At 33.2% G+C, this 12,668-nt stretch overlaps 3 protein-coding genes across 5 annotated transcripts in view; 2 read left to right on the top strand and 1 right to left on the bottom strand.

Annotated features, from left to right (window-relative positions):
* Positions 1–35: 35 nt before the first annotated feature.
* Positions 36–2,039, top strand: LOC123869432 (post-GPI attachment to proteins factor 2). Its single transcript, XM_045912354.1, has 3 exons — positions 36–574; positions 1,524–1,742; positions 1,833–2,039. Exons 1-3 carry the CDS (start codon positions 163–165, stop codon positions 1,958–1,960), a joined length of 759 nt encoding a protein of 252 aa, XP_045768310.1. The 5' UTR covers positions 36–162; the 3' UTR covers positions 1,961–2,039.
* Positions 2,029–12,668, bottom strand: part of LOC123869424 (L-2-hydroxyglutarate dehydrogenase, mitochondrial) — a 23,515-nt gene continuing 12,875 nt past the window's right edge. The window contains exons 3-6 of the mRNA XM_045912344.1: positions 5,246–5,512; positions 4,302–5,174; positions 4,007–4,227; positions 2,029–3,730 (exon numbers count right to left, since the gene is read on the bottom strand). Coding sequence (XP_045768300.1) covers positions 3,570–3,730; positions 4,007–4,227; positions 4,302–5,174; positions 5,246–5,358 — 1,368 coding nt within the window. The 5' untranslated portion in view covers positions 5,359–5,512 and the 3' untranslated portion in view covers positions 2,029–3,569. The remainder of the gene's footprint in view (positions 3,731–4,006; positions 4,228–4,301; positions 5,175–5,245; positions 5,513–12,668) is intronic.
* LOC123869423 overlaps positions 6,842–12,668 on the top strand; it is a 6,165-nt gene continuing 338 nt past the window's right edge. Inside the window, exons 1-10 of one of the 3 annotated variants that reach the window (XM_045912341.1) lie at positions 6,842–7,049; positions 7,856–7,996; positions 8,471–8,623; positions 8,794–8,861; positions 9,687–9,807; positions 9,902–9,978; positions 10,063–10,174; positions 10,265–10,335; positions 10,429–10,739; positions 11,583–11,763. In XM_045912341.1, coding sequence (XP_045768297.1) covers positions 6,984–7,049; positions 7,856–7,996; positions 8,471–8,623; positions 8,794–8,861; positions 9,687–9,807; positions 9,902–9,978; positions 10,063–10,174; positions 10,265–10,335; positions 10,429–10,739; positions 11,583–11,763 — 1,301 coding nt within the window. In that variant the 5' untranslated portion in view covers positions 6,842–6,983. Of the gene's footprint in view, positions 7,050–7,855; positions 7,997–8,077; positions 8,186–8,470; positions 8,624–8,793; positions 8,862–9,686; positions 9,808–9,901; positions 9,979–10,062; positions 10,175–10,264; positions 10,336–10,428; positions 10,740–11,582; positions 11,764–12,668 lie in introns of those variants that run through there. The other 2 variants (XM_045912343.1, XM_045912342.1) reach the window with 2 other exon arrangements.

Raw genomic sequence — 12,668 nt, 5'->3', positions numbered from 1 at the left:
TACCTATAAATATAAAATAACTAATGTCATTATGACTTTCCATTGGAAAATGAAACAACAGTTGAAGTCCATTTATTTATTTTAATAATTCTATAAATTCAGTGATTAACATAGGAATACTAATGAGATATCTGTGTATTTAAGTGAAAATAATTTAGGTAAATGTATCTCCCTCTCCATAATGGATCTGAGAGAAAGTATTTCGTCAAAATTCCCATCAAGAAGTTGGGATTATTTACAGTTTCACTCCCGCTGTTTGCGTTCATAACTTGTGTTATAATAACATTATATAAAGATTTTGAGAAAGCAAATAATACACATTGCAAAGTTCCAAACGTCTTCCCTTCGATATCAGCTTCCATAGGCAACTACGAACCACAGCGCAGTATATGGAGAATAGCAATTTACACTCATGCTCCATTAAGATTCTTCATTATTTATTTAAGATGGAAGTATTATATAAATGTTATAAGCCAAAATTGTGCCTTTGTAGTAAAATTAGCAGTATTTTTAAATATTCTAGAAAATTTGTCACTAATAGGACTGACGCACTGGGCCTCATCAAAAAATTATCGTAAGTTAAAAAATAGTGATAAGAGTTTCTAAATTACTTTAATCTTTATATCTACTTTTAAAAGGACTTATATTCAAGGTTTTGTGATTTCTGATCAGCACTTTTAAATATCAGAAATGCAATCAATGTGTGTAATAGAAGTTTTTTTATTTAAATGAACTTCTTACCACTTACAAAACTAGATAGGCACCACTTTTTGATAACTGAAATAGTCCTGTGTCAATCATGAACCATTTGGTTATCTGACCCAGGTCTCATAAAAGTATTGGTGATTGTAATCATTGATTTTAGACAGTCAGGTTCAACCAATCACCAAAATTATCCAGGATCTACACTCCATATCCAAGATGAACCAAAAAAATATTGATTACAGCTCATTCATTATAACTTCTTCTTTACCATCATGTTGGCACCATTGGTTTGTTTGCTTTATTCATAGAATTAAAATAAGCTTTATTCCGTATTATAAAGGGTTTATTATTGTGTGAACTGCATGTTTAAATACGTAAAAGATACATTTACATTTATCATAACAGTGCATACAAACAGTAACAATATTACAATAATGCAGTGATTTTGAATAATCGAAACAAGCACACAATTGAGACTCGGGTCTCGGGTGAGTGGGGTTTGGGTGGTTGATTGGGACAATCAAGTCCCATTCATGACTGAGTCATAATATACATTTGTGATGAACCATGCCTGATTGAATGAAATGAACCAATGGCCCAAATGACCCGGGTTGTGCCATAAACCAATACTTGAACAATCAAATCGCAGAGAATGAATAATTGACACAGGACTACACTGAAATTGTTTGCATCTTAAAGGACATCAAAGCAACAGAATTTAAAAGCACTTTTAATATTACAATGTTGATTGAATTGAAAACAGACTTCATTGCACACCTAGATAGGTTAAAATTATACAAGAAAATTATTGTTTACAGCTTTCCATGAAGCATGCTTTAAAACATTCATTGGAAGTTCTATATTCTACATGTTTTTTACCTGCATGATGCTCACAAAGTACAGACGGAGAACCACACTAACACAATTAGAAATATATTCAATCAAGTTAAAATGGAGAGCTTTTTTTGTGAATGTGGGTTCATTTGCATTTGCTGCCTATTTTTTCTTGAGACATAATCGTTTGTGTGAACCTTATGGTAAGTAATCCTTCAAAACCTACATTTTGAAATAGTTGCTTTATTTTTATAATAATATAATATTTGAATTAAGTATTCCTTTTTTTCCAGTTTATTCAATGTTTGGATTTTCGGAATATATTGTGGTTGTTAGCAATATAACATTTCATATGACAACAGTGTATGACCTCAGAAAGCAGTACATTTATTTAACTAGAAAAGGGTTTTTAATTGAATGACTGAGAATTGTAAATAATATCTTTTTGATACAAGATGAACTAAAGAAACATGACATAAATCAAAGACGTTTAAATATAACATGATCTTTAATTTCATAAAACTATTCTGCTTAATATTCTTGCCTGAAGTTTTGTACATTAAAACTGAATGTTCAAAAAACAAGCACCCTTGTGAAAATAAGTTTTACTTCAGCCTGTTTGCCATTGCAACTTTAAAACGTTAGAAGAACCTGGTAATGAGTTTAAAGAGAACTAATTATAACAGCTAGTATTAGTCTTGGAATTACTTATACAATACCTTATGCTAGAGCAGTATCATTCCCAAAGCTTACATCAAAATGTAAACAAAACCTGTCACATCAAATTTGATGTTTGTAGAAAAATATTACGTAATAAATAAAATATGTCTGTTTACATAGGCATACATAATAACAATTAGAATGAAGCTCAACAATAAAGACTGCTTGAAGCTTGTATTTTAGCTAAGTATAAATGTTCTTATAAGTATCTATTTATTTTTTATTTAGAAATAGTAGTTATAAAAAAATATACAAAACATTTAGGTATTTAATTATATGTAATTTTATAAATCCTAATTTGTGTCCAATGCTTTTATACTATGTATGTATATTTATTTTAATATAATGCATGTACATCCTACATTTTATGAACAATTGTATTACCTATGTAAGACATATTATGGTTTCTCAGTGCTCTTACTACTTGGATGATATTTTATAGTAAGATAATGTTTTACTCTCCAAGTTTATCTATACTTTAGTTTACTAAAAGGTAAACAGTAGCTTCTCGCTGAAATACGTAAGAGGCGCACTATACGCGACCTTGTTACTACAAACTAACAATGATCATGATACAACTGAACTCCAGGAGGTCTAAAGCGCCGGGCAAATTACGTGTTTCTCCAAGGTTTCTGCTATTTTTTTTTTTTTAAGACAACTAAGGACAAACAGACTATAGATTGGTGTTATGTTTGTGTTCAACAATTCAGAGATAGCACCAATCAAGACACTGAGCGAAGCTACATAATATGTTGCGCCCAGGGAGTTTTAGCAGGATAATAATATGCACTATATTAAACAACTAACAGTGCTAATAATATATTAAATAATATCTTATATGACATTCAAATGCAAATTATGCTTATCAGTTATCACAAAACATATTATATAAAATATATCTTTACATGTACATTGTACATTATTATAAAACATTCATTTATCACAGTGCTTGAACTAAAGTTCAATTAATAATAATAATTATTGCTATTGAAAATAAGTAAATGTAGTATGAACAAATATTTTATATAAAATTATATACATCTAAAAAAAAATTACCTAATATTTTTAGGTAAACTCTTAATATAGGAAAAATGTTTAGTTTAGAAAAATAGAAAATAATTGAGAATATTATTTATTTGATATATCACAACTCTCATATAGATAATAAATGAAATTTTAGCAACTTAGGGCTGATTTTTCAATGGCAAAATAAAGTTAAATCAGCCCTTAAAAGATTATAATAAAATAGATGAGTTACACAATATAAGAAGTAATAGTAAATTGTTAACTTACACACAATAAAAACCCTATTAGAGCTTGAACTCGCCTTTTATCTTATCTGCTATCATTTTGGCAATAGCTAATGATGACGTTGCACCTGGGGATGGTGCATTCCTGCAGTGCAATACTCTACTACCTATGGCGCCTGACCCCGGCTTAGAGTCAAACACAAAGTCTTCTATCAGTGTGCCTAAACATAAAAAATAATTATATTATTATGTATTAATGTATTATTATGGCTGTGTATGCAGTATATATTATTATTTTTTATAACATACAGATATTTATTTTTATACTATAACAATTATATATTATGGTGCAAAATAGTGATGAAGGAAAACCTTCCGCTAACTTAAATCATCGTTACTGAACAAAATTCCCAAATGAATAATCGTAATCTAGAAAATTCTAGCTGTATCATTCTTGATAAATATTTTTTCTATGTGAATTCTCAATAATAACTTACCATCTTTCGCCATTGCTTGTGCCCTCACTCCCGCAGGCCCCTTTTCTACATCTCTCGTTGTAATTTCCTGAATATATTTCTGTATTTGCATTACTTGTAATGGCATCAAAACTGATCTTGTCATTTCTTTTAACCCAAAACCAGCATATTTAACTGCCATTTTCCGGAATCCAGAAAATGACAAAATATCTTTAAGCTCCTTCATGTTAACATCACCCCATCTGTAATTTAGCTCTTATAATTATATAGAAATGCAAGTAATCTTTTACTAATCCACAATCAACAAGATATTCACCTGTAACCTTCTTTGCAAAATGCTAATATTGCATTAGGGCCTAAAATAACACGTCCATCTATCCTGGGTGTCACATGCACTCCTAGAAATGGGAATCTTGGGTCTGGAACAGGATATATATTAGCTTTGGTGAGATGACTTTTTTCTGGAACTAAAAATAAATATTCTCCTCTGAATGGTATAATTTTAGGCTCCTCTGGACAACCAGTTAAGACAGCAACTGTATCAGAATGCAATCCACAACATGTCAGTACATATTTAGCATGTATGGTATTAGTCTTGCAGTCTGTTATGGTTACAGGATATTCAGAACTTTCAGCTTCTGTAAACTTGTTGACTTCAAAGTTTAGATATGTCTCCCCACCACATTTTTTGAAGTCACTAATGTAAGAATTTGTCACTTCACCCCAATCAACAATGCCTGTGTGGGGAGACCACAATGCTTGCAAACCATTACAATGGGGTTCTAACTCCTTTATCTCTTTTAAATCTAACATTTTGATATCTTTGACACCATTTTTGACTCCACGTTCATACAAGTCTAGAAGTCGAGAAACTTCTGATCTATCTGTAGCAACTATCAATTTACCACACTTGGAGTACTTAATACATTTCTCATCTAAGTATTTGTATGTTAACCTTAAACCTTCAACACATAGCTTTGCTTTCAATGAGCCAGGTTTATAGTAAATCCCTGCATGAATTACACCACTATTATTGCCACTTTGATGAAATGCAAAACGATTTTCTTTTTCCAAAAGTGCAATTTTAAGGTTAGGATGTCTTAGAATCAATTCTCTAGCTGAAGCTGAGCCGACGATACCACCACCAATAACAACAATGTCGTAATAGGGCTGTTTTTCTTGAGAATACCTGAAGCAAATTAAACAGGTAAACATAATGACAAGTAGGTAATAAAAATTATTTAGTCTTTCGTTACATACCTTCGAAAATTGCAATAGACTGGTAGAATTCTCTGATACCGACCAGTTAGTGCCGGAATAAACCATTGGAGCTTTGTAGCTCCGGCGAAACTTGGCAATTTGGAAGCTATCATATTTGTTTGTATTTTGAGACTCAAATTTATTAAGACTGCAGTTTACATTAACAACTTATTTACAACTCCTTTTCTGAGCTTCACAGTTCTGAACTTATATTCACACTCCAAAACTCTGCACAATAATTTTTATTACGAAATTAGAGTTACAAAACTCAAACTGAACTGAACCTGAATGTTTCAATGTTTCAAGTAGTGATTACATACTCTTTGTCTTCAAGTAGAATGTAGGTAGTGTGACATAGGTAGATACTCTTTGGTTAATCTATGATCGAAGAGAAATTGAGGATTTCTATGGTTCTATTTCTCTATGGTTTCAAGTTTTTAAGCGGCGCCAAAGAGTAGGTATGCACCTATGTATTCAGAGCGGGAAACAGTAGATTTTCCTTGGAACAAAGCAAACTGACATAGGTACCTATCTGCCAAATTGAGATGAAAAGTATTTTAAAACACGTCAGTAACCACAGAATTTCACAACAAAAAGGTTAGGTTAGGTAAAAATCTTGACTTGAAAGGGTCCAATTTAAGAAATTAGCTCTAGTATCGACTAATATGCGAGTAACTCACTTAAAATTCATTATTTTGACTAATTTCTTAAAGTGTTTTTATATTTGTGGAGATGATACTGCCATTGGCGTTATTATAGTGCGTTACATCGGAATTCGGATAGTACCTATGGCCTTATGTTGGCTCCCCTGTCTGTTGGGTGATCGTTGGCACCCATCGATGTTTGGCACCATATTGGCATGAGAAGACGCAGATTTTGTTTATTTTTGATTTTCATTTCATTCATTTAGGAAAATCAAATGAAAATAAACAAAATCTGCGTCTTCTTATGCAAATACTGTGCCAATGACTTGGACAGACATAACGCCATAGTTAGGTACTATTCGATGAAACGCACTATTATAGAATGCCACATACCGACTTTGTCGTATTAGTTTACAAATTGCGAAAAACCAAATTAAAGAATTTTGCGGTTAGACCCCGCCTGGGTAATAATGTTCTGTGGGTTAGACCTGCTAAACTCCAAAGATAATTTTTTTATGATAGAGTCAAAGTGATTTGTGAGTTATTATTCTGGGTTGCTGACCCCATTACATACAAAAAAAAAATCTAATAGTTATCTGTGATACATACTTACAAAACAGGCGCTAATAATTAATGGGACTTCGTCTGTGATGGCGTTTGCTGGCGCGCGTGCTGTGCTTGTTTGGAGTGTTTTTTTTTGTTAAGAGTGGCTGGTTTTTGTGTTAGTTGGTATTTTTTGGTGGTGAAACTGACTGGGAAGTGCTCTAAAGGGGCGCCGCGCGTATGTCGGCGGGCGCCGACGCAGACGGAGTCCATACTTGTATAAATTCAATAACTTGAAAATATCACAAACTTGACATTGGCTAATCAGAATAAAGCCAGATTTAAAGAAAAAAAATAATAATAATTAATGACTTTGAGTCTTTGTCGCTTGTTTTGTTTTGACTTTTGGTAATTGTTTGGTTTCTAGATGTTTGCTGAATGTACGGTTTAGAAAATAAAATATTGAATTTATTGTAGACACTCGAATGGACACAAGCTCGTTTGTATGAAAAAGGTCTTGTCACTGGAATTAGTACAAAATCATTAACAAAATGTATTGCTTAAGTTGGAACTCACACAAAAATAATATTTGTAATGGATTTGCCCAATTACAACAGGTATGTAACGCTTCTTTTAGGAACCCAATCTTTACCTAGCCACCTTGTAGATCTTAAGCTTGGTAGCCGTATAGTTGCACTTATACCTACATGGAAAAAGTAGGCAAATAATTTGTATATTACTATCGAGGCTGGAAAATTAGGCAATTGCTGGATGGGTAGAATTTGAAGTCTTGGCCGCATACGAGGACTACAGGGGTCAGGGATAAGACCACCATGATTATCTTAAGGTAGTGGGGACTGTTTTCTTTAATATAAGTAAAGTAGTAACTGGATTCCAAAATGCACGATAATTAAGTTCCAAATTTCACCAAAATTAGTTGAGCCCTTAGTGAAGAAGTTATTAGACTCAATAATACTGCAAAATGGTGGATGTGGGTTAACAAATCATGAATTCACTATAGTACCTAATACTTAACAATAATTAAATGTACAGTAGGAATCTCTAATCTGGCACTTCAATAGGCTGACACATCCAATAATCAGGCACCTACAAGGACCTACCCAAGGACTACAAGTTGCACATTAATATACCTCAATTAATGATTATTTTAAAACTACTTAATTAATTAACTGTGAGATATGTTACAGTTATACAACATGTATAGTTATAAAAAAGTTATATATAAAACAAACATGTAGAACATGAATATAAATAAATTGTATTCCCTTTATGAAATGCTTCATTTTATTTACTAAGAATTTATCTACACAATCCAGTAATCCAATCATTTCAACAATCTGGCACACTCTGGGTTTTAATAGAACCGGATAGTGAGATTCTACTGTATATTGTATTTTTACAGAAAGAAGAATTTGTAGATATGACCTTAGTAGCTGAAGGTCATTTAGTAAAAGTTCACAAGAATTTAATTTCTTTGGCAAGTCCTTACATCAAAAATGTTATACAATCAGTGCCATGTGAACATCCTACAATTTTCTTGTCTGTAAGTAAAAGAAAATTAACTATCCCAATAGTTTTGCATTTTAATATAATAAATGATACTGTTTTTATATTTCACTTTTAGTTTAAACTTAAGGATCTCACATTTTAGATCAATACCCAAGCTTATTTGTGTTGAATTTGAATGCAACTTGGTATACTTATAGCTAATACTCCTGGTCAATATATACAAGTAAGTAAATATAAAAAATAGTTTGTGTGATGTAACCACAAAATTGTGGTTTTCATATTTTTTCCTATACTTGTGCAATAAAGCATTGCTACCTAGTACCTACCTATCAAGATCTAGAACAACAGGAAGTACCCTATAGGATTTGATTCCCTTGACCATTATTGACAGACACAACAAACAGACAGACAGACAGATAACGAAATATCCTATAAGGGTTACTTTTTTCTCTGAAGAAATCCTAAAAATGATGCCACTAATATACTTAATTTTTTGTTATAATTTCAGAATGTCACACATGATGTATTGTACAATCTTCTAGAATACATATACACTGGTGAAGTCTGTGTAAAAATTGAAAAACTTAGTGATTTCTTAAAAGCAGCTAAGGAACTACAATTACCTGGTATTGGGAATGACTTGTCACATGCAGCAACTTTGGTGAGAATTTATTTTTTCATTCTTATTTTATGGCACAACCCAAAATTATTACAAAGAAGGCAGACTGAATACTCATTTTTATACTTCATTTGTTTATTATTATTATTACCTAGATCACTAATTATTTTACAAACATACTTTAATAAAATGCAAACAAAAATCTCTTCCAGAGCAAAAGGCAGTGTGAAAATGCTGCAGAATCATTACCTGTGGGGAAAAAGATTATCATAGAAAATAGGTAATTCATATTATATTGAGTAATTATGTTACAATTAAACCACAACTATAGTTTGCAACAGGTTGACATGGCAATCGGGATATGGGGCGAGGGACGCCCCGCACAGCGCCACGTCACTCGCGCTAGCCCGCATCGGGTTAGCGCGGCGGTTGTGCGGGGCCTTCCTGCCCCAATTGCCATTTAACCAGTCGCTTATATAATACTATAGTAAAAATTAGAAGTAAATGAGTCATATTTATCTTATCTGTCTACTGACTGACTTTTTAGGGTTCCTTAGTTATAAATAGAAGACTCGCCGTGACCGAATTTCGGTCACAGTAGCCTATCTCTATAGAGATTACGCATCTGCGCGGGAGTTATACTGGGCAATAAGTGTGTGCGCAAAAACAGGTGCACTCTCTATTTCCTCACTCTCATAGCCTGATGGGATTAAAAGCTGATACAACCGGAGAGACATTAGGCGCAGGACGACTGAACCGTCGGTTTTGCCTGCTCTTCCAGAGGCACATGGGTGAAAAACTCGGGGCTAATACTGAGAATTTCTTAAGAATAAAACGCACACACGCCTGCATACACCCATAGTTTAATATAATATGTACTATATGATGCGCGCGAAATTCCGTGGATTTACGTTTTGGAAAACCATGTAGGAACTCTTTGGTATTCAGGATAAAAAGTAACTAGAGTTACTCCCCACTTCTTTAACTATATCCATGCAAATAATAACGCAGATTCATTGCTCCTTTGCGGCGTGATTGAAGGACAAACCAGCAAGCATTAATCATAACAGCAAACATTTATTAATCTTTAACTCTTTTACTACAGGCCATTTGAATACAATCCAAGCGATGCTGCTATTGACTCAAACATTGATGATATTTCACATATAAAAATACCACCATCACAGAGTGCTAATAATAGTGATTTGCCACTTGTAGAGGTTTTGGTAAGATTATTTTTGGTTTATTTTTGCCTTATTAATTGTTTATCAATTGTGACTTACGTATTTTAAACAAATGCTTAAAAATGACCTTTTTCAGAGCAATGGAAACATTCACAATGTCTCAGAAGCCTTAGATAGTTTGCCTAATAATAAAATTCAGAGTTTAGAAAACAGGTAAAATAGTTTTCACAATAAATTATAATAATATAGCTTATTTATATTGAAACTAATTATTATTTAATTTAACATTGTTCTTAGGCGTTTAGAGTATAGAAAAAGTGATGCAGCTAACGAAAATATTCTAGGCATTGATGTGGCACTGACAGATAATGCTACTAATAATCACAGTTTGCCATTTGCAACAAGTTCGGTGAGAATGATTCACATCATTTTATTTTTGTTTTGCATATTTTAAATATTGTTGATTATGTTCCTAGATTATTCTTAAAGTTTTTTTTAGATAAATAAACCCAATCAAAATACTTCAAAAGTCTTACCTATAGTGACTGATATTCAAATATTAGAAAACGGGTAAGTACCTACATGGTACCTACTTAATAAAATTGATTGTTTATAGATTAACTAGTTAATTTATTTATTCAATGTTTTTTTAATTGACGACAGGCACCTAGACTATGGAACGAGTGAAGCGGCCATTGAAACAATGAACAATTTGTTACATAGAAATGTCACATCCTCAAGTGACGACAATAATCATAACGATTACTCTCAATCTGTAAATGTTATGGAAGTTGACGATGCTGATAATTTTGATGAGTATTTAAAATTCCCTGGTTCACAAAGAACACCAAACCAAAAAATTGTGACTGTTAAGAAAAACAAAGTGACTAGTCAACATACTAAAAAAATAGAAGTCAACAAACCTGTCAATAAAGAAACGCAGCTTGAGTTTTCTTTGGCTATTGACACTGACAGTATGTATAGTTTACACCTGCCTGCGCCCATAACAATAAAACTTTATGTTGCTTGCTATATCTTTGTATCAAGTCCCATAAATCAAAAATTTGTTCTCCGTACAACAGTTTCCAAACAAAACATAAATTTCTATTGGTGTGAATACAAATTTACCTTTATTTTCCTGAAGAATTGTAAACTTTCAAAATCATAAATTGCATTTTACAGAGTGCAATTAGAACGCTAATGAAAAATTAGCACTATTATTATAAACACAGTCATTCACCAGTAACAATGTGCCTTATGCTTGCAGTTTACGTGATTAAGTGTTTTTCAAATCTGCAATGTATAGCGTGCAAAACTTGGGGTCAATGCGATGTGACACCCCTCGAACTCTATCTACGCAACGTTCATTCATCTATAGCGTTAGATGTTTTATTTGCAATACATTGCGAACTTTAAAAAATTAGATTTTATTACTTTTTTCGCGTTTGTTAGGATTCCGTACCCGGTGAGTGCCAACGGCCTTATTACATACTAAGACTCCGTCCGTCCGTCTGTCTGTCAGTAGCCTGTATCTCATGAACCATGATAGGTAGAAAGCTGAAATTTTCACAGAATATGTATTTCTATTGCCGCTATAACATTAAATATTAAAAATTTCAAAATGGGGGCCATGAAACTTGAAAAAAATAGTGTTATTTCTTTACGGAGTCCTTCCTGTGCGAGTCCAACTCGCACTTGACCGATTTTTTGTGATGTGTATTATTGGTAGCCATCAGTACTATACTATACTATAGTATGTCTTCGTTGCTAGTGTTCTAATAACATCCTGTATAATTTTTTCTTTCAATGTTTTACAGTTATGCCCCAGCAATATACTGTCTCAAATAGGGGCTCTTTACAAATGATACTCAACCGTTACATATATAGGATGCACTTCAGCGCAAATGGTGGAGTGAAACGCCGGTGGCGGTGTATAGACCATCGTGCATTGCGTTGTGGAGCTTATATTGATACAGTTAATGATAAAATAACTGAGAGGTAATTATTACACATCTTATCACCATAGTCCACCACTAAATCACAGACTGGCTGACTTTAGATACCTTTAAGAACAATATGGAGAATTCTCTGGTATGCAGGTTTCCTCACGATGTTTTCTTTCACCGTTATAGAAACTGATATTTAATGACTGCAAAAGTACTTAGTCTAAACTGAAGTTGCAACATAGCGGTTTGCGGAGATCATAGAAGTTTCATCAATTTCTGAATCCCTCTGATTTTACACGACTGTTCCCTGCTTCACCAGGTACTTAAGTTCAATCGTAACTCGTTTGATACCAACATTACCAATTCATCATCAACAGTTTCTGGATCCTCATAACTTAGGCGGAAAGTACCCCTGTAGCGTCAGGATTAAGGAGTTGGATCCAAAAAAAATATGGGACATTCTTGCGAACTTCCTCTAATTGAACGAATAAAAATTAAGCAAATAGGCTTAGAAATCTCGGAAATATGTGCATACCTCACTGAAATGGGCATATACAAGTACGCTGGAAGAGGTGTGCCATACAAAATGATTGTTATTATTTGTGTTGATTCTCAGCGTCACAGCGAGCTTACCGGGAATTAAAATTGACACTGTGTCAAAATCTGGTTTTCGTGTTGGCACTATGTTGACAGAATATCACCCGTATTCACAAACGTTACTATGAGGTCTCATAGTGCGCTCAAACGCACAGTGTAGGTTCCACCAATCAGATTACTGTATCACGATAATTTACAATGATCTGATTGGTGGATCCTACACTATGCATTCGAGCGCACTGTAAGACCTCATAGTAATGATTGTGAATACGGCCGTTAGTCTCATCACTAACATATGTATAACGTTCATTCAGCGCTAAGATGGCGAAAATCAAGTTGCTTCAAAAACCGCTCGGAATC

The sequence above is a fragment of the Maniola jurtina genome, chromosome 11, assembly GCF_905333055.1.
Source record: "Maniola jurtina chromosome 11, ilManJurt1.1, whole genome shotgun sequence".
Classification (NCBI taxonomy): Eukaryota; Metazoa; Arthropoda; class Insecta; order Lepidoptera; family Nymphalidae; genus Maniola; species Maniola jurtina.
The sequence above is the reverse complement of the archived record's forward strand: the minus strand, read 5'-3'. Positions and strand labels throughout refer to the sequence as shown.

Coding starts and splice junctions, on each gene's coding strand:
- LOC123869432 (XM_045912354.1), top strand. CDS start 163: ATGTATCTCCCTCTCCATAATGGATCTGAGAGAAAGTATTTCGTCAAA. Junction 575..1,523: donor GGCCTCATCAAAAAATTATC/GTAAGTTAAAAA, acceptor TATTGTTTACAG/CTTTCCATGAAGCATGCTTT. Junction 1,743..1,832: donor TCGTTTGTGTGAACCTTATG/GTAAGTAATCCT, acceptor CTTTTTTTCCAG/TTTATTCAATGTTTGGATTT.